Genomic DNA, 21,610 nt, shown 5'->3' with positions numbered 1-21,610 from the left:
AAACATTATATAAGCATCTTTTTGGCATTTCAGTAGATTCTGAGAGTTAGACATAAAACCTTTGCACTTAGTCTTTTGGGGAACTAAAGTCATTATTCTTTCTTTATTTATTTATTTTAAAATGATAATTTAACCTCCTTATGCAGTTTTTAGAAAGGCTGATGTACATACCTGGGTTACTGTGAAGGTCAAATACTCTGCATATTGAACATTTCAAGCTGCTGTCCTGCTTAAGTTCCAAATCATTAGCTTAGCAAATGGGAGCCTAAATATAAGCAAAGTCAATAGGGAGGAAAAAAATCCACTGCACTGTATGTCTAGTGATAGAAAAAGCTACAGAATGCAAACATAAATTTTTAATTCAACATTCTTTAATTTAAAAAAAACCCCACACCACCTCCACTCCCCTCCCCTCTGACAAGCTTGCGAAAACTAGGTCTGAATTCCCAGTGGGAATAATGAGCAACAGCAAGAGTGAATGCTGGGAGAGTAGAATGCAATTGTATTAGTCTCCATCACAATGGGAGGTAAACCCAAATCATTTATAAAACGTAAATGCTGGCAGAACACAGGGAGCTCAGAGCACCACACTGCAGGTGTGATTTATGAGACTGGGGACTGGCTATAAATCAAACCCTTTTGTTTTAAATAGTACTGCTTCAACGCAGGAGATCAGTTTACATGTAGAGGAAATGATGAAAAAAATGCAGTACATTGCATCCCAAGAATATTAGAGAATCAGCTTTACAATGTGACTATCAGGACCACGCTCAGACAATGGGTATCTGATGTGCAATTTAACGAATGCTCCCACTGCTGAACAGAGTGCCCTAATCTAGCAGCTCAGGTTTGTTTCAAATGTATTAATCATGGGATCTATTTTGTGAGACCAGCTGTTAAAATCTTTGCACTTAGGGTCAGGAATACATTGGCTATTCCTGTTAGCTAGCTAGAGGTATCTTTTTATGCCACCAAAAGCCCTGCCTGTTTCTATGTTATCTGTATTTTTCCTTAATTCTAAATGTTGATGGGTCTTGTTATTTAGTGGCCTTGTCCTATGGAAATGGCTGAATAAAACAATTAATTCCTAAGGATTCAAATAGAGAGTAGGCATCCTGTGAAGTTCTGCTCAATTACATGAAAATGCACGTCTGGCAAGGAAAAGTGCTTTTCTCCCTCTATTGGTTATATAATTATCAAATGGAAGAGATTTTAAAGGTAATGAGCAAAGTGATTTCTTCAGCTCTGCTTTCTGGATCTGCCAGAGTTTATCTTGGCTGCATATTTTGCATTCATTTTACATGCATGCCACTAGAGCCTATGCTATATGCATAAAACCGCACTGTGTATCCTGCAATGTGGGCCAGAGAAACACTTTAAAAAGCTGAGAGAACGAAAGACCTACATAAATGTAGGAACAGCAGTTATATAAGTTTTCAAATAAGTTTATAGTGAAACAAAAGGTGCATGTGTTGCGCTTATGCATATCCTGACCATTTGATGTGATGGCCTTATCATGGAATTGTAGAATGGCCTGGATTGGAAGCGACCTTAAAGATCATCTAGTTCCAACCTGCCTACCATGGGCAGGGACACCTTTTACTAGACCAGGTTGCTCAGAGCCCCATCCAACCTGACCTGGAACACTTCCAGGAATGGGGCATCCACAACTTTCCTAGGCAACCTGTTACAGTACCTCAACCACCCTCACAGTAAAGAATCCCTTCCTCAGATCTCATCTAAACTGACTTTTTTTTTTTTCCATTTGAAGGAATTCACTCTTGTTCTGTCACTACATGTCCTTGTAAAAGTCCCTCTCCATTTTTCTTGTAGGCTCTCTTCGGGTACTGTAATGTTACAATTAGGTCATCCCTAACCCTTGTCTCTTCCATGCTGAACAAACCCATTTCTTAAAGCCTTTCATCATAGCAGAGGTGCTTCATCCCTCTAGTCATCTTGGTGGCCTGTATCTGGACTTACTCCAACAGGTCCATGTCTTTCCTGTGCTGGGGACCCCAGAGCTGGATGCAGCACTGCAGGTGTGGTCTCACCAGAGCAGAGCAGAGGGGCAGAATCCCCTCCCTCACCTGCTGCCCTCACTGCTTTGGATGCATCCCAGGACATGTTTGGCTTTCTGGACTGCAAGGACACATTGCCAGGTCATGTCCAGCCTCTCATCCACCAGCAACCCCAAGTTCTTCTCCGCAGGGCTGCTCTGGATCTGTTCATTCCCCAGCCTGGATTGTTACTGGGGTTGCCCTGACCCAGGTGCAGCACCTGGCACTTGGTGATGTTAAAACTCATGAGATTCACTAATGATTTAGCCATGTGAAAGTAAGAAGTTGCACTCATAAGCAGAGTGCCTTTATGTAAGCAAGGAGTCAAGAGACATCTTGCATTGAAATGCTTTATTACTTTCCAAGAGTCCAAACTGCATGCATTATGGAAACACATTCACAAAATTTCCAGGATTTTTCAGAGGTCCTGGTGTTGATAGAGGCAACATCAGCTATTGCTGGAGGCATTAATATCAATTGCTTGTGTGAGAAAAGTATCATTTCACTGAAATAATTGATTTTTTTTCCTTACTTACTGTTATAAAAACACATCTAGTGCCATAAATTTATGGGGCACTCTATAAATGTAAAAACATATTCCCTGCTCAGTAGACCTTGTAGTCTAAATTAGGCCAATATATGAAAAAGATATATTGATCATGAACAGAGAAAAGAAACAAGTGGCTAAAATTGCTTTTACCAATTTCTTTCCAGCTGATAATGGGCCAGACTTTTAAAGGTATTTGGCCTTCTGTTTTTTGAAGATTAAAGTGCTTAAATATCTTTAAAAATATAGTCATTTTACATGTAAATCTAATGCATCACAGAAAGCACATTATGTGGGAGAGGAGTAAAGGTGGATTTGTGTTTTATGAATCTTACTCTGTCCTGGACACTAGAGTCAATTTAGATACAAAGCCTTGAAATGGGCCTGCCCCTGTTATGTAGTCCTCTCAGGCTGCAATGCCAGCTGTAATATTTACAAAAATTTGCTTTGTGACTGAATTCCTGAAAACTCTTTCCATCTTTGGTGTTTTTCTTGTGGTCGTGTTTTTTTTTTTTGTTTTTGGTTTTTTTTTTTTTTTTTTTTTGGTGGGAAAAACACTGTGTCCTTTCTTTGTCTATTATGCACTGTGAGAGAAATAGTTCTGTGGGCCAGAAGTAGTGTTTTAAAACCCATTTGTGCAAACTTTTCTGCCTTTTAGACAAGTAAGTTACTCAAGGGACCTTGTTGCAACACTCAGGAAAATATATAATTAAAGCTGGTTTAAACATTGAGTTTCTTTACCATTATAAAGGTTAAATACATGAAAAAGAAAAAGAACATTTATATAGCAGAAGTGATAATGAAGGGTTTACATCTGCAGCCTCCATGAACAGGGGAGGTTGTGGCTTTTCCTATGTAGAGTCATCAGCAATAGCTGGTAATTACCAAGTTCAAAGCCTATTGTCTCCTCTAAAAAGCTAACTTGTTTTTTTGGGGTTGTTTCAGAATGACGTGATGTCTGATGGCTCTATTCCTTTTATAGGACTTCTTGATATGCTTTGAATTCTGACTAGGGATGGAAAGTAATTTTTGTGAACATATTAACAGAATGATGTGTAATAGACCTAGCAAAGGTTGAAGGCTGGTGACTGATGTAGTATCACAGAGAAAAGAAATCTGAACACTGCTCTCTGAGGAGGCAAGTGAGGAGTGAGGTAATAACAGTTTTCATTGCCCAGTTGGGGTTGACAGAAGGCAAGATGATTTTGCTCCTCAAATTGCGCTCAGAGGATGGGAGGCAGCGTATATTTTATATACATGCGGTAGGGGATGGGAGAGACTTGCTCAGTGATGTAGGAGGCATTGTGATATATACAAAGGTCTCCTGCAAAGCTGATGAACACTTTTTCCTATTGTGGAGCTGACAAGTTGAATTCCTCCCTACAAATCTTGAGTCCAGCCTTGATGTGGTTTGCTTGCTGTATAATCTCATTAAGCCAATGGGTATGGCACTGAGGTAAAATCACAGGAGAGTTTTTTGTGTTCTGTAGCTGATGAAGGGAATGTCCTGGACACTTAGAATTTATTCTAATGTTGTGGTTTTAATTTCTGGTAGGTGTTGGCTTGCACAAACTGTTTCAAAATGTCTGCTGCAATGACTGCAAGCACAGAATGTTCCAGAGATGCTTACGCCTGCTGTCTGTGGGCAGGGTGTGTAGTATTAAGAGGGCGATTCATGACCTTTGCATCTTCAACCATACCCTTCCACATAGGAAGCTCAACTAGGTCATGTACTGAAGGGAGCCAGGAAATGTACATGCATGTGTGATGTGAATCTGATAGCCTGTCTAGTAACCAGGAGTGGCCACAGATGTGCATCCCAGTTTGGCAGATGTGTTTATACATTTTCTGAGATGTTACAGATATAAAGTGTATATCAGAGCTTACAATCTGACCTTAAAAATTAGATACCTTTTAAGATTGTATTCATGTTCCTTGTGATACAAATTAGTTTTCCAACTTAATCACCATTTCTGACTTGATTCAGCAGAGCATTGAAGCTGTACTTATGGCAATCACCATTCAGCAAAATTTTAAACTTTAAATACATGCTGTGGGAACAGAGCTTAAAATTAAATGTGGGTTTACACAAGTTGCAAAACTGGGTTTTGACTTTGAGCCTCTGAATGGGAAAATTAGTCATGAAGGTTTGGTTCATAGTGTGAGATTTCTCCTTTCTTACTCAGGAGGGAACTGGCATAAGAGGTGTCACTGGAAACCACGGTGAACAGTTAGCAGGATGTTTTAGCATCCCTTTTGAAATAAAAGCTAAACATGTGAGTAGGTATAAATTAAGCAGAAATAGGGTTTTTTTTAACATTTGGATATTAAAAGAAAATTTTTTTGAAGACTGACATTTCAGTTTAAAAATTAAGTGAAAAATTTGTAATTTAAAAATGTGCTGTCATTTGCATCCCTCAAGGTCCATATGCCTACAGACAGATGTTCCTTTTTTAAAGTCATTTTTCCAAGATCCTGGGTTTGTAAAAATATAAAATAAATGAACAAATAAAGGCACACGTGCTTTGATAAGCTTCACTCTTTTTGTGATATTACCCTGTAGGATGCAATAGAGATGCAGAATCAGACTAAAGGGATTAGAAGTATCAGGAATAAAGTCTTTATTTTATTCCTTGTTAGAAATATAGACCTGAATCAACACTTTGGAGGGTGCCCTGTTAGAAATTCCCTCTTCAGCTCTGCTGCTAGTGGAGTTCTGCAAAGTCTGCTCCACAAAGTTGTTTGCAGGCTGAACACAAGACCTCAGTTCGATTCAATGTGCCACTGGCAACAGCAGTATCTTGCTTCCTTCCCTGACACCTGCAGACCAGAGTCATCACTAGCTCCCAGCCACTGGAGCAAACTGGAGAACCTGGTCATCCTCATCTGCTCTCAAAAATGTGAACTGTGAAGGATGTCACAGAATTGCTAACTTGCTGAATTGACTCAAATGCTCCATCCTGACCTCAGAAGATGGCTCCTGAATTTTTAAGCATTTGTACAGTTTTTTTTAGCATTGATATGAAATTCTCTGACAAAAGAAGTTCATTAGTTGAACAGTGCTCTTTTACAGCACTGTAGTAATTAGTGCTCCCGATAAGAGCACTTTCTGGCGTGGTGCCTATCTTCAGATTTGCCAGAGGACAACACTGTGTGGCAACTGGATGATTCTTTCAAACCTCTGCTTAGGCATGAAGTCAGGTGTTAAGTTCTGTCTTTAATGTACCTCTGATAAATTATTATCATAGTCCAGTGATTTATAAGGTTTAAAGTAGGCTATCTGGTGGCTGTGAGAGGCATGGAGAATCCCACTGGACAGTCCATCTCAAGTCTTACAAGTTGCTGGAAGTAGGGTTTCAGAGTAGGAGTCTGAATTTGTTTGTAATTATGTATATACATTTTTAGTTTAATAGGTATGAAGAGTACAAAACAGGGTAAGCAAACTGTTGCTTCAAAGGGAAGTGTTTAAAAAATTTAGAACACCTTTTCTAAATGTATGACATTTTAATTTCTAATTAAACTCTGAGCTATAGAGTATCTTCCACATATCTGTTCTGCTGGTCACCCTCATATTACGGTAAAGAGCATGTTTTGCTATTTTTATATGATTTGTTTAAAGTCCTTGTAAAATTTAATTTCTCTGTCTTTAGTTCCAACCCTGCTAAGGATTTCTTTCTTAAACCTCATAAATTAGAGAAACTTCCTATTAATTCCTCTGTCATATCCAATGTTAGTAATACTAGACCTTCTTCCTTATGTATTGTGTAATTGGAGATGGATCCAGTTTTGTCCTAAGTATCAGAAGAAGTAGAAATCCCTCTAATTCCAGAATCTGCTCCTCAACTCTGTAGACTCTGTATATTCCAGTCACAGTTTCTATCTGTGCAAAATTTGGGATAAATATATTGGAGTCAACAAAGCTGTTTTAGTTTAACATAATTTAATTATAGACTCTGTCCTTGAACTTTATCATTCCAGCACTCATTAGGCATTCTGGTTTTGTTCATACTAGGACCCATCATAGGCATTCTGGTTTTGTTCATACTAGGACCCATCATAAAGAAATTGATTTCCCCCTGTTCACTCATCCAATTTATTGCAAGAGAACTCCATGTTCATTTGCCCATTACACAGCGTTTTGTGGGGCGAGAAAGAAACAAGCCAAAAGAAATCAGCAGAAGAAGTAGTTATCATGTTGGATGAGGCTCTGCTCACATTTATTTTTGGTATAAATGCAGAACAGCTCCTTTTCTCCCAGAGGAATTCATTTGCATTTGGTGGGTGAGAAAAACTCCAGATTAATATTCTGTTCCCCAAAATTCACCCTTTCTACCCCTATCTGTTGCTCTGAATTACAAAAGAAACTACTTAAGGTGATGCAGCATATGTTTTATGATTTCCATAACTTCTACAGTTCCTCCCCCTCCTTCATTGCTAGTTGTGTTGCCCAAGTTGGGCAGCTGAATAATGTGTCCTCCACGGCTGTAAAAATTGCATTATAAATAGGCTGGAAAGAAATATTGTTGGAACAAAGCAACTGGCACAGTCCCTTTTCCTCTCCCCAGTGGCAAAGTGTTGATGACCACAACACAATTGGTCTCTGTTATCTGGAGAACATGACCATGTGGTTGTTTCTCTGTCTGGGTCCCTCACAGGGTTGCACAAAGCACGAGCATTTCAGTCAGGATGGCACCACCAGCGTGCTGAACATCGTAGAATGACAGCAACAGAAAATGAGAGCCCTCTTCTCACACATTGCTCCATGCTGCGAACAAAATGGCATTCTTGGTGCAGCCAAATTGAAAACTTCTGCACAGTTGGCTCAGTTAGAAATTTGCAGTGAGGAGTGTGTTAGCTGGTAAACCTGTAAGCTGTGAATTGCGTTGAGACTTGACATGACAGTAGATGAAGTGATCCAGTAGTAGTTTTGTTTTCTTTCTATGTCACTCATTGTCCTCCTGTTTAGCTGTACCACATGAAATTTTCCCGACCTCATCTTCAGGGCCTTACAGATGTTGCCCACACTGCCACGTCACCTTCCTGTACTAGTTTAGCAGCTTCATCTCTGTCCCCTGCATACAGCTTTATGCTTTCTCCCATGAATTTTCTATCCCTGGTAAAATTTTTCCCAAGAAAACCCTCCTCCTGTTATGTGTCAGTAATTCTTTGCTCACCTACTATACCTTCTGTGCCTTCCTCATCTGTATCATCAGGACTTTGAGTAATGAAATAATTTATTTTGGCTTGTCCTGTGTGCTATGTATTTATACCTGTTGGGTGGGCTAAGATCAGTACTATTCTTGTGGCATTGTGCTTTTGAAAGCTGTGTACAGGATCCCTGTAGACCACAATAAAAACTCTGAATATATCTTAGTTTCAATGATGTGAGGACAGGGCCTGAGACCAGTACTTTGTGGCATGATCTGCAGCTAGACTAATTACAGCAATCCCTTGCAGCTAAACAGGCAGATATTGTAGATAAAGTATTTATACATTTGTGTGATTCTGAGAGAAATATCTGTTTGAAAATTTTGAATAACAGTTTTGATTAAATTAATGTTGCAGAGACTTTCCCTTTGGAATAATGATTTGTCAGTGGCTTAGAACAAATGAAATAAGAATTTTATACAAATACCAAACTGTTACTTAAAATGTGTCACAGCATTGGTAGGGCACCTCTGAGCTGGTGCTAAACTCAGCTTTCAGACTTATGGTGAATTCCCAAGTTCCATTTTGACTGGGTGGCTCAAAACATGGTCTCTTCTTTGGCTTCTCTGGCAGTTTTCCAGTAAACAGTCTGTCAGCCTGTTATGCTTTCACAGCTGTATTAGCCCCTTTGGCCTCCCCACCAAGCTCCTGACTAGCATCAGCTCATCTTTGCTGAGAATGTTGGTCCTACTGGAAAAGTCAGTTTACAATTTGTTCTTTGGGCATGTGACAGCTGAGAGCAAACAGACAAACACTCTTTGCACTCTTTGCACACCAGTCCCTTTTTTCTGAAATAGCACAAGAAATAACACATGCACTCATGTACATGTAAGGATATATAAGTGTACATGCATGTTTGTGAACACAAAAGTGTGTATTATACTCTCCTTGCTTTTTCTTTCCTCTGTTTCCCTACTGCTTTTTCAGGAGCTGTCTGTGTCCAAGCCTTCCTGTGGTGCACAGCTCTTCATGGGCTTGGTGTAATTTGGTTCCTACTTCCTTACTTGGCCCACTGCCTTCTCCATTTCTTTGTCTTGATTTCTTTGTTACTCAGTTTGCCCTTCCCAGATTCTTAATCTGTGAGATTTTATCAAGGCAAAGTATGCGCTTCTGTAGGACTGTATCAATGCTTCATTTCATTCTTCTGCCTGTAGGAAAATTCCCAGGCTCTAGCTCTGGCAGCCAGTGCAGACATTCTGCCTTTTCCTAGATTTGAGTCTTCTCAGTGCCCTGCCCTCGTGCCCAGACAATAACCCTTACAAGAGGCTTTTTCAATGATAGATTTTTTTGGCCCCACTTCCCTGCTTATTAATACAAACTGTAATGAACCAAGGTATGGTGAAGACAGATGGACATAAAAGTACAAGTGATGCCTACACTGAAGCTAGGCTTTTGTACCGTGTGTAGACATGTCCTGAATGACTCCCTGGAGGTTTTGGAAAAAAGACTGACCTAGGGGGACAACAAGGCCCAAACTAAATTAGTAACTCAGAAAAAAACCTCTGAGTTTTGAGTATTGACCTCTCAAGTTACTAAAAACCCCAAAGTCTTAAACAATACAGGATAGGGATAGTTTTCATTTTCATGCAGTGAACAGCAGTTTCAGGAGTCATTTGGTTTCAAGTGAGCTGTACTTTACAGAAAAACTCAAACTGAAACCAGAGTGGACTGTTTGTGAATGCACTTGGGCTGAAACTGAAGAAAAGCTTTCCATGAATTGCTAAGAGTGGAAACCACTCTGCTGACCTAGATGGGTACCGTACTTCCCAGTGGGGCACCTGTCTGCTTACTCCCTGTGGACTAGCAGGACAGGAGATGACCCTGAGCAAAGGGCTCTGCCTCAGATGCAACACTGGGAAGGAGCTATTATTCAAACACAAACCACTTTTTGCTCCTCTCCCCTGTGGGATGGAAGATAGGGGAAGTATAAACTGTTTTGAGATCTTTCTTTCCTCTCCGAGGTGCACTTGGCATAGTCTTGTCCCCATCCTGATGATGCTATTGGGGTGTGCAGCCTGTGTGGGCAGCACATTTCCATGCAAGCTGTTGGCTGCAGACCTCACTTATATCTTCTCTGCCTGCATTTCTAGGGGCTTCCTGGGTAGCACCTCTCAAGGATATTTCAATCTCATTTCACTTTTTCACATTTTCATTCTTTATAGAAAAAGTAGGAAGGTTAAAAAGTGCTTCCTGCACCAGCTGATTTCTTGCAGTCTGTAGCCATTCCCCAATGCATAGCCACTCTTGGATTGAAAAGTAAAGGTAGTTTAACAATGCACAAAAACTTCACACCATGTTTATTGCCATGGTGCGAAGGAAAAGTATATCTTGTACTGCAAGTTTATGGCATAGCAAAGGATCTTTTTTCTAAAATTATGGCAAGTTTTTATTTTCAGATCACTTTCCAGAGTTGTAGACTTACAAGATAGCTAGATGTATCTTTAATATTTTCCATTGTTGGATTGTAATTCTTTCTGATAGAGAATTTAGCTATTTTTTTTTAATGAAAATTGGGGAACTTCTAGATCTCCAAGTGATTTCACTGTTAATTTTAGTCTGAGCAGAGTCCAGTATATGTCAGTTGTTCTGATTTGCACTGGTTGTTGCACACCAGCATCAGTGCTGATTGACTGAAATGGAAAAATGCACAAAGACTGAAGTCAGTATGGCTGCTTTATTGCTGCCCCTCTTGCCCCAGCAAATCCCATCAAATGTGTTGGAAATCCACTGTCCAGCCTGTTGATCAGGTTTCACTCAGGTGCTGTTGGAGAAATTATTTAAAATTTGTATGTGTTTCCATGCTACTGTCAGCAAAGCCACAAAGGGAGAAACTGGGACAAAATTGAAGAAAAGCCAAAGAACAGTAGTTTCTGCACAAGTGGACTGCAGTTCCTTCACTATCTTTGTGACTGTTTGCCTGATGTGCACCAGTATGTCTGTTTCTCTTGAACTGGGGAGTTCAGGGCTAGACTCAGCACATCAGATGCTTTTCACCAGTGCTGAGCAGAGAAGGATCATCTCTCTTGACCTGCTGGCAAAAGTGTTCCTAATGCAGCCCAAGAAGTTGTTCACCTTCTTTGATGCAAGGGTGCATTGCTGGTGTGTGTTCAATTTGACATCCTCAGCAAGATATTTTTCTGCCAATCTGCCTTCAGTCTGGTCAGCCCCCAGCATATCTTGGCACATGAGGTTGTTCTTCCTCAGCTGCAGGACTTGGCATTTCCCTTTGTGAACATCATGACTTTCTCCTTGGCCCATTTCTCAAGCCTGTTGATGTCCTTCTGGATGGCAGTACGAATATCTGTTTCATCAACCACTCCCATTGGCTGCAAACTTGCTGTGGGTGCACTGTGACCCCATCACCCAGGTCTGTAGTGAAGAAATTAAACAGTACAGGTCCAGATATCCAAACTATAATATTCCACTAGCGGCTGGTCTCCAGCTGGACTTTGTGCTGCTGATCAGAGCCCTTTGATCCCAACAGTTCTGCCAGTTCTCAGTCCACCTCACTGTCCATTTAATCCAGTCTGTGCTTGATCAGTTTGTCTATGACGCTGTTTTAGGACATAGTATTAAAAGCCAGGCTAAAATCAGGAGAAAGCCTCACTATGGTCAAGACTTTCAGTCTGATTCTGTCAGGTGACACCTTGTTTTTTTCTGAGTTATACTGCTGTTGATATATTCTGCCCTGGGCAAGTCACTAAGCCTCTTTCTGTGCTATGCTTTATGAAGCTGGGCCTGAGGTAATATAGAAAGAAGGAAGGAATGATCTTGCATAGAAAGTATTTTAATACTGTCAAGTATGATCGGTTTACATAATAAGATTCAAAAGCAAGAGTTAGGCATGGACCATTCATACCAAATATTTGAAATATAAAAATAAAATAAAAGTGCTTATAAAACTGGGGTAGTTTGTGAAAGCTTTTGAAATTTAGTGAACTTAGCATCCACAAATATTAAACATGTATAGTTTACCTTTAAGAGGAAAGGCTCTGCAGTGGGCATTTAGCTAGATTTGTACACCTACACACTGCAGATGGTTTAGTTTTATAAGAGATGAAACTCCATTTGGTGGAACTGATTAAATATAAAAACACCACCATCTGCCATTTATTCTAATATAAAATGGTTTGGGCAGATGCTGACATCTTTTGAGATGATTGATTCATCTCTGACAAGTGAAGATTCTCAGAGGGTTCCAGCTGCCCACTGCTCACACAATACCCACTTACGAGAGCAAGTGCCAATCACCACACTGTTGATTTGGATGTAGCAGGTGAACGAAGGGCACTTTAATAACCAGCAGTCTGCAATTCCTAACTACAGCAGTGGTGGTTTTTTTTTCTCTTCCTTTTCACTCTCCCCCTACTCTTCTGGTGCACATTATACTGGGAGGATATTTCATGCACACAGCATACTGTATTGGAGCACAGCGATAACTGGAAGAGTGTCAATTTCTGGCACAAATAGATCTTTTTCATTTTTTAGAGTGGAAAACCATCAGATACTCTCCACATATGCTATTCATTTTAAAATTATTTTTGCTAAGTGTCCATCAGGATTACATTTAAACTTCCTGGAATATTATTTATTGAGTATGACACCAAATGCTTTGTAATAACTTGAATAACAGATGTCTATCTTGTTTTATTTGATAACATTGTCACACTCTCTGCTGGGGTATTTCCTTAGGGTAGCTTGCTGTAGCATCATCTTTTTTATAGGTTTTGCTCAAACTTTTTAGAACATGCATGATAAGTTATGGAAGAATTCTTAAAAAAGTTCTCAGGACCAGACTATGATATTCATACCCACACTGAATAGCTGCTTGCTCCAGCAGTAAGTCCTAATGCAGACAGACCATTTCTTATGAAATAAGGTCCTGACCCAAAGCTAGATTTGTGGTAACTGCAGTGGACTTTTGGTCCATCTCCAAGTGGGAGAAAGTGCAGCACATTTAGATTGTCATGCAATTAGGAAGCGGATCCAGTCAGTCCTAACACTGCAAGTATATAAATGGCAGGACTTCTTCAGAATACCTTAAAATAGGATGCTCTTTTTGTACGTGCTAAAGTGTAATCTTTGACTGTGTCCCCCACTCAGAAGTATCATGTTGAACAACTTCTTCACTATAAAAAATTAGTTTAAAAAGGAAAAGAGTCTGTTTATATGAAATGACATGAAAATATGACAGTTTAGTGTTGTGCTGGCACAGCAGCATATAACACATATATATAAATTTGGTCAGAGGGATACTGAGTGATCGTACAATCATTTGAATGTACTTGGAGTAATTCCAACAAAGTCTGGAGTAAGCCTATTGTACAGGGAAGCAGTTGTTACAGTATGGGTAAAAAACTCTCTGTGGGGCATTTTTAAACTATTGAGAGAAGCTAAAGCTATATAAAAATATGGATTCTTATTATTGGTACAGAATCGATTCTGCTCACCTGTTGCTGTAGGTAAAGCTATAGAGAGCGTCATTTCATTGTTTAAAAAGGTAAGGGATAAAATTAAGTCAGGCAGATTCTTATCTGGCATAAGTTGTGGTTTGAAGTCAATGAAGCTAATCTTATTTTTTATCAGTACTACACCTAGGGCAGAGGATTCAGAAATTTCTTTTTTACACTTCTTTTTATTTTAACCCCTCTTCTACTTATGATGTTTTCTTCATTCAGATATTCCCATTTACTTTAGCCTCCTTTTTCTCCAAGTGCTCTTTCTGTAGGAAGAGGCAATATATTTTGCCTCAGAACAATCTTATTGCCCCTTCCTGGATACTGGTTTGTAGGAAGCACTGGTGAATGCTCCCTGAGTCAGAGGAGGACTCTCTCACTGAACAGAGTGACTGTGTTATTTCATCTAATGATCTGGGAAGCTGGGTGTTTGGAATTGCCGCTGTGGTTGGTTTTATTGCTGGGAAAGAGCAATGTTTATGTTAAACTCAAAAAACACCACCTTAATTTGAGTGTTCAAAAGGTTTGTTTTTAAACAATGAAAGAGAATCTAGGAAAGAAGTGTGTTTTGGAAGTCAAAATGAAAATCAGAATCCTAATGAACATAGAATACTTAATATATGGCATGTATAGCTGACTTTAGGGAAAAGACTTTCTCCAATTTGGCTCCTGTTTCTTCTGATATAGAAACATTATACAAACCTAAAGTGTCAAATCCAAGAAACAGCCACCAGAACCTTTATAATGCAAATGATCTGACTGTTTTATAGTGTCTTTCTTCCAAAAGGGTCCCAAAGTGCTATACAAATTACATGTGGCCACATGAATCAGTTCCCACACCACTGAGTTACCGGCAGCTCTGGGGAGCAGAACACCTTTCTACCAGTGCACACAGTCATTACCCAATATTTTATAGTGGCAAGCAGAAAATACAAAGGAGGCAAAACAACGAAACGCGAAAAGGTGAAGCAGATATTGAAATTAAGATTCAAAGAGGACTGAGGAAAAGGATAAAATCAGCTCCATGTTTTTCTTTGATGGTGTCATCAGAGCTGGTGATGCATATTGTTATTGATAGCTAGAGCTGACCTTCACAGTATTTGTCAAGATCCTGGTTCTTAGGACTTGGTCAAGGGTATCTGGGCACTGCTCCTTGTTTCTGGCTCATAGATCATTTCTCTCTGCAACCCTTCCACCTGAGTGTCTGAGTTTCCACAAAGAGGCCTCCTAGTACAAGGGTGCTGGGGTACCTCTAACCTGGCCAGATGTGATTATTTCAGAGAATGGTCTCAGTTTTCCTGAAACAAAGGGTGAGTTTGGCTCCTTGTGCCACCTACTCCGCTCCCAGCTAACCCCAGTGTCAAGCAACAGGGCTGACTTCTGGAGCTGGAGCCTGGCTTGAACTTCACTGCTGCCCTTAGCAAGAGTGGTCTCCTGGCTGCCATTGCCCCAGCCAGTCCCTGGAGCAGGGAGAGGAGGAGGGACCAAAAAAAAAGGGAGGGAAAGGAAGAGAGTTTCCCACAAAAACAATTCAACAAAAATCAAGTATCCACAATCCTATATTTTTCTATTTCTTTAAATGAAATGTATTGGATTTTTTGTAAAATTTAGAAAAGGGTACCTTTTTTTTTTTTCTCTCAGGCTATTAGCATTGAAAGGTGAAACATGAAAAATCCCTCTGTCTGATTTTACATCAGCTGAAAATTTTGTTTGACAAAGCTAAATTTTACCATACATCTGAGTTTTGAGACATGGGTTTTCTATTGACAGCACTGAAGTATTGTCATTAAAACTGCTGTTTACCACCTAAATTCTGTTAAATGTTATGTTGAAAAGAGGTTTGTTGGTGTGTGTGGTTGTTTTTTTTTCCTAATGGATAGCTTGCAATTCACTCTTGTAAGAAATTACGCTGGGCTAATAATTTCCAGAGTCTGTCTGAATGCAGTGATGGTGACAGTGCAGTCACTCTGTGCATAATAGTTCCTTCACTTGTGGGAGACATGCTTGGTAATTAAAAAAGTCTGTAACAAAAGCTGATGTGCAGCTTCTCAGCAGAGTGATGTGGAGTGACATTGTGGTAGATTAGTCTTCTTGGGGGCAAAATCAATGAAAGCAGCAGTTAGTCAGATGGCTTCTGACATAATTTTTCCTGTGTGCAGGTGAAGTATTTTACAGTAGTCTTAGGAGCTGTTGTTATTTTCTACTGGCTCTAAAGTCAAAATTTGCAAAAATATCTAAAGGATTTAAGTGTGCTCCTTTGGGTGAAACAGGTATATGGGATTTAGACAGGTAGGAAAAATAGAAAGGAACAAAAAAATCTCATAATTTTCTCACCACAAACTCTCATTGAAACTTCCTAGGTTTCTTTTGTTGCTGCTGACTCCTTCCTTCTCTCACATGCTGCTTATCTGGGTGAAGAATCATGGCTGGAATTTATAAATGCTTCTCTGTTGTGCAAAGGAACTTTGATAGCATGAAATGAATAACAGGTAACATAATAAGAAAAAGTATCTGGCTACAGCTTTGGAAATGTAAATTCTTTTATCAGTCCCCTTGCTAATTGGAATTTCTGTTTGTTGTTTCACATTTAGTGGATTTCATTATAGTTTCCTTGGTAATTAGATATTTTAACTATAAATGAAAAATACCAGACCAAATAAACCCAAAGCAAAACAACAAAATGCAACACCAAACTACCAACAAAAAAACCTTCATTAAGATGCAGTCAAAGTTGTATATAGATAGGACTTTAATTAAAATATTGTTAGAATGTGCTGTTAAGGAAAACAAAGGAAACAAATGAGCCACAAAAATTGAAACTTGGAAAAAAAAGGACCCAATCCAGTCATTCCCAGTCACTGCAAAGGCACTTGCCATCTGCACTGTGCTTGGGAGGAGTCCACATCCAAGTGAGAGCTTGAACTGGGGGCCAGGTCCAGGAGGTTTTTGCCTCTCTTCCTCAGTCTCCTGGTGGTGCCTCTTTTGGACTGCCTTCCTTCCATTCTGTATTCAGCTCCAGCAGCAGCCAGCTCCCAGACCGATGGGGGCTACCAGATACTCCCTGTCTTGTTTGGATACAATAGAGGAGGTGTCAGAAGAGGATTTTTGCATCATTTGTCATGTGTCCATGTGGAAAAGTTTTTCCCAAAATGATGTTGTTCCAGGAAGGTGTAGAAAGGACTTTGTAGACCTGAAGAGTTTTTGAAATGGGAGGTCTTGTGGTTTTTTTCATCCTTTATGGCTTTTTAAAAATATGCGTGATGGTAAAGGTATAATGAAAGTTTTTTTTTTTTTTTTTAAATCTGGATTCCTCTATATTATTTCTTATGTGAAAAATGAATATGGTGCATTGCACTCCTATGCCCATAGCAAAGAGGTGTTCACAGACCTGCCCCTTACTACAGAGCTAAGTGCTTTATAAAAATGTATTTTGGAAGGCAAATGAGCCTTACAGCTTTTGCAGCTTCATGTTTAGAGCTGGGTTCAGACATAGAGGAAGGAAAACTATTTCACAAAATGTTCATTCTTTCCGAGGCTGATTTCTGTCTTATTAGCCCAAGGAAAGGAAACCCAAGAAGAAAGTATCACAGACAGATCTGGGTTCAAACTTTTCACCAAGGCTGACCTCTGCTCTGTAAGTGAGGCCTGCCAGACAGAGGCAGTAGTGTCTGAAAGATTCTGAGGTCTAGATGCCAGTGAATGAAAGCAGTTTGTCTTTAAACAGGTGGAAAAACCCACCATTCCTTACTCCCTCATTTACTTCTTTGTCCTGTGTGAACTCCCTCATTTATTAAGCTTTCAAACCAAGCTCTTTTTGTTTTGAGATTAGATTGCTTTGTACTGAAAACGTTAGATAAATATGAAATGTACCAAAATCCAAATGAATCAAAAGGAATTTTTTTCTTCCAGCTGAAGGTCAGCAAGAACACTGAGTGCATTGCCATGCTTCCAGAATTACCTTCTTAATTTCTAGTGTCTCTCTGCAACTCAACCTCCTCCCTTTTGTGTCACCCTTTCTATTAGTTTAGTAATATGCTGTCATCCTGATTTTTCTTAATTTCACTTGTGATATTACTTCTCCTTTTCCTCCTCCTATGGGAACAGATTTCTTCTGCCATATGCCCATTTAAACCTGACTGTAGTGTCTGAACATCTTGTGTGCTTAGCCACAGCATCCCTTGGGGTTCAATTGAGGCAGGGTATGTATGTGACCTTTAAAGCCATGTCAATGTGAGACTCTCTCAGCACATGGGTCTTTAAAGCCTGGATGTCTATGCTTTATACTAACAAATTTGACCAGCATGCTTTTTTATGAGGATATCATCATTTTGGGCAAATTCCAGGTTCCATATTTTAAATCAGCATGTAGAGCATTTTTAAAATCTCAATTTCCCAAAGGTCAAGTTCCAGTAGATTAAAAATGAAAAAAATCAAAGCAGTTGTTATTTTACTTATTCATTCCAGCAGATTTGTAGTAGTAACTACTTGAACGTGACTAATTGGCAATTTGTAAAGTGGACTGTTCTCAGTAGCAAAGTTTTAAGTAAATCAATGCTGTAACTGTTTCCTTATTATGACAATTCTTAAAAAGTGTGACAAGGTTGTTATAGGAAACAGTGAAAAGTCCCTACATTTCTGGGGATAATAGATTTTGTATTTGTAGCCTAAATATTCTTTATTTTCACACTTTTTTTTGCATACACCAGAAATAGGACTGTGCTGGGTAAACAGTGAGCTGCCCTAATAGTCCTGCCATAATAATGCTTTACTGTGCTGAAGTCTTATAAAATCTCTTCAGCTCAATGAACAACGTTTCACAAACATCCTTAGTTTGGATCTTGTGTCATGCCACAGCATTGTTGCTGAGCTTTGCCTTCCCAGAGAGTCTCTGACAGTTCAGTACATAAACTGTCCAAATTTCAGTGCATTGCTAATGTAGACATTCTTAAATCTAAAAACTCAGGTGTGTCACCAATAGATATAAACCAAAATATTACAGCACTTTCCTTATGAGGCAACAATAAGGGTCTTAAGGGTATTTTATTATGCAGCTGACTGGAGAGACTGAGAGAAAGCAATGATTGATTTGTACTCTGAAGTAGAAAAAAAAGTTAAATTTCAATTAAAATTGATAGTAAGTTCTAGTAACATAAACATAGCATACATTGTACATGTATTGAAATTAACCCTACATTACATAAGTGTGTAACACAGGACATTTAGTACTAAAATGAAACATTTTAGGCTATGAAAATATATAATGATGATATCCATCCAAAGGATATTAACTTTGCTCAATAGTGCTATATATCATGCAATTGGATTTTGACTGTTAAGCATTTTAACTCACCAATTAAAGTTACTCATTTCAATATTCATCTTTTAGCTTATCTTGGTTAGTTGCTTTATAAAATATAGGTACATGACCACTTTGTTACTTTCTAATCCTTTTATAAATGAGAATTCCTTATTTAAAAGCCCTCAGCTTTGAAATATTTCTAAATATAGAATTGGTCCCAAATCTAAGTTTTGTAGAGTTGACTGTTTTCTGCTGAAAATGTAGTAAAGGAGAAACTAATAGCATTTAAAAAGAAGACAAAACCAGCAGCTGGAATTGGCAAATATTTTAAGCTGGTTTTAGTCCTTTTCTTGTTTTAACTCAATAGTGAGGATCTGGGAAGAGTAGTAGCCTTTGTTGTGCAGATTATGAACAAAATTAAATGCTAGGGAACTTATCACTAATGTTAGTTCGTAAATCAGAAATCTTTTCCATGCTAATCACTTTCTGAACCTGATTATAGCATCTTTCTGTCCAATGAAGAACTCTATTGATTTTCCTCTTTGGAAGCAATTTTTGAGGGGGATTCTCAAGCGGAGGAGCTTGAGCAGTGAGTAAATCTTTTGGGACGGGTAGGTTTTGTATACTCATAATGTGTGACAGCCAAGCTTATGTGTTGACTGTTTGCCTTATTGAACTACTGTTAAACTCTGAATTCCTGGAAACACCATCAAGCTGGAATAAAAGTACCACCTTCCCCTGAAAACACCATTATTTATTTTGGTCTCCTACAAAATCTTTGAGATGTGTTTTTTTCTTGCACATGTTAATTCATAATGAACAATATTTCTAGGGTGCCTTGAAAAAAAAAAGGCATCAAAGTTTGCGTTTTCACAGAGAATAACTAACTGGAATGACAAATAACCTCTTACTTTAAGAGAAACCCCAGACGCAAACTCACCAGAGTACAATTACAGGTGATGTATAGGGGTGTGTAGGGGTGAGTGTCTCATGTTATTCATGCAACAGGGTTGCCACAGAGGGGCCCCCAGAGTGAGTGGCTCTTTTCCTTCTCAGCTGGTTGGCAGAATCTCAGGGGGATTGTGGGGCAAATGAAAACAGCTTATGAGTGGGAAAGGGTCCCACCCCTGCATTCAAGTGATGACACAACTGAGTGACTGCATCTGCATCAGAGGTGAGTATGCTTATGTTGTTAATACTGGCTCACAGCTGCACTTTGATTTTACTTGCTGTCTATATGATGAACTACAGCCAAGATTTTTTTCTTATAATATCTTATAGTATTTTAATATTATCGTATCCATATAAATAATAATATTATATAAATTATATAAATAAATAATAATATTATCTGATAATTTTCTGATAATATCTTAAGATAATATAATATTCTTATTTGATATTAAATCAAAGGCAAGCTACCTTTTAATTAATATTATATTCTCCTACACGTAATTTTCTGGTGTAAAGAAGGGTTATCTAGAAGGTCAAGGGCCAGAGAAAAAGATGGTATCTTGTAGCTTGAATTAATCTAAAAAAAAAAAAGGAAATAGATTTTTAGGGAAGAGAACAGTATGAGTCTGGCCTGAATTGGATCAGACCCAATATCCTTCTGAGGAAGAAATAAAGGGCTTGAACCTTCTCCCACTGAGAGCAATTACAAACCTGCAGTTTGCTATAATAGCTGTGTGTGATAGGGGCATAATAAATTTAAGGTCTGAGATAATCAAGAAAGACTGTGTAATCTTCTGCTAATGCTTCTGAAAGATACTCTAGTAAAATGCTTGGTAGGGAGAGCCCTGCACTACCCTGTTATCAGAAGAAATAAGTTTAAGGCACTTGCTTGTTGCACTTGGCTATAACTGATCCTATGATTTTAATTTGACAGTGATTTAAAGTGAAAAAGTTTTGAAAATTTGTGGAATGATGAATCTGAATGCTGTAACTGTGAGAGAGTGGGGAGTATGAGGGGAGAGGGAAGAAGTTTTACGAAGATACCTGTCTGAATTTCTGTATAGTGCATAAGAAAGTTCAAAGGCCATTTTAGACAAAGGTCCCCAGCTTGGTGTCCTGTTTTTGATGGAGGATGACAGGAGATACTGGTGGATGGTACAGGAGCAGGGCACTCCCACAATGTGAAGTCCCAGCCTCCAGCAATGTACAGTTGGGGGATTTCACATCAATAATGTGCTCTTCAAGGAAAAGCTATTGTTATCCATTTAAATGTCTTCCTGAAACTCACCTTATTCAGAGCATTGCTTATTCGAAGGCATTCATCAGGCATTTGCAAAATGTAGGATTCACCGAGTTTAACAGAGCGAGCTAAGTTCCTTTATAACTTTAGCTTCAATTGGATAGAAATCTTAGTTCTGATCCAAAGCACCACTGTAGCCATTACATATTGTTCTGCTGCCTTAGGCAAGATTTGGCTCAGAACCCCTGTGCCCTCTATTATTATCAATTTAAACTAAGTGTGACAATGGAATTTGTTTTTCCTTTTCCTTAACTGGGAAACTTTTGAAGGTGTTGCTGCAGCCTCATCTCTTTGGTTGATTGTCCCTAGTTATACCTTAGCTAAAATTTACATTTTCAATTTCAAAAAAGAGACAACTTTTTTTTTTCTTTTTTCCTCCATTTTGAATCTTATAAAATAATAATAGTAACGGATTCTAGAATTTTGCCAATATATTGTATGAGAGCGAAAATATATGCATAGCTTTTCTGCTATGGAAAACGTATGAAGCTCTATCTGTCTATCTATCTATCTAATCTATCTATCTAATCTATCTATCTATCTATCTATCTATCTATCTATCTATCTATCTATATGGCAGAGTTACCTACCAGCAATAGGAGAGTCCTTTGAAAAGAAAACCTAGAAGTTATTTCAGCAGAGGCTATATTTTCTGCTAAACAAAATTTGTTCAGAAGACACATTTGTTCATGTGCCACTGAAGACTGTTAAATTTGAGTGAGAGGATTACATAAGTTCTTATTAATTATTTTGATATTATGTTTGAAAAATAATTATTATAAATGATTT

At 38.7% G+C, this 21,610-nt stretch overlaps 1 protein-coding gene across 1 annotated transcript in view; it reads left to right on the top strand.

The window, feature by feature from the left end:
* The window catches only part of LOC138108627 (uncharacterized), a 91,546-nt gene that overhangs the window by 31,590 nt on the left and 38,346 nt on the right, over positions 1-21,610 (top strand). The window contains exon 5 of the mRNA XM_069011548.1: positions 15,629-15,757. Within this exon, the coding sequence (XP_068867649.1) occupies positions 15,629-15,745 (117 nt within the window). The 3' untranslated portion in view covers positions 15,746-15,757. The remainder of the gene's footprint in view (positions 1-15,628; positions 15,758-21,610) is intronic.

The sequence above is a fragment of the Aphelocoma coerulescens genome, chromosome 3 (genome assembly GCF_041296385.1).
Source record: "Aphelocoma coerulescens isolate FSJ_1873_10779 chromosome 3, UR_Acoe_1.0, whole genome shotgun sequence".
Taxonomy (NCBI): Eukaryota; Metazoa; Chordata; class Aves; order Passeriformes; family Corvidae; genus Aphelocoma; species Aphelocoma coerulescens.
Note: the sequence above shows the minus strand (reverse complement) of the source record. Positions and strands in the feature narration are given on the sequence as shown.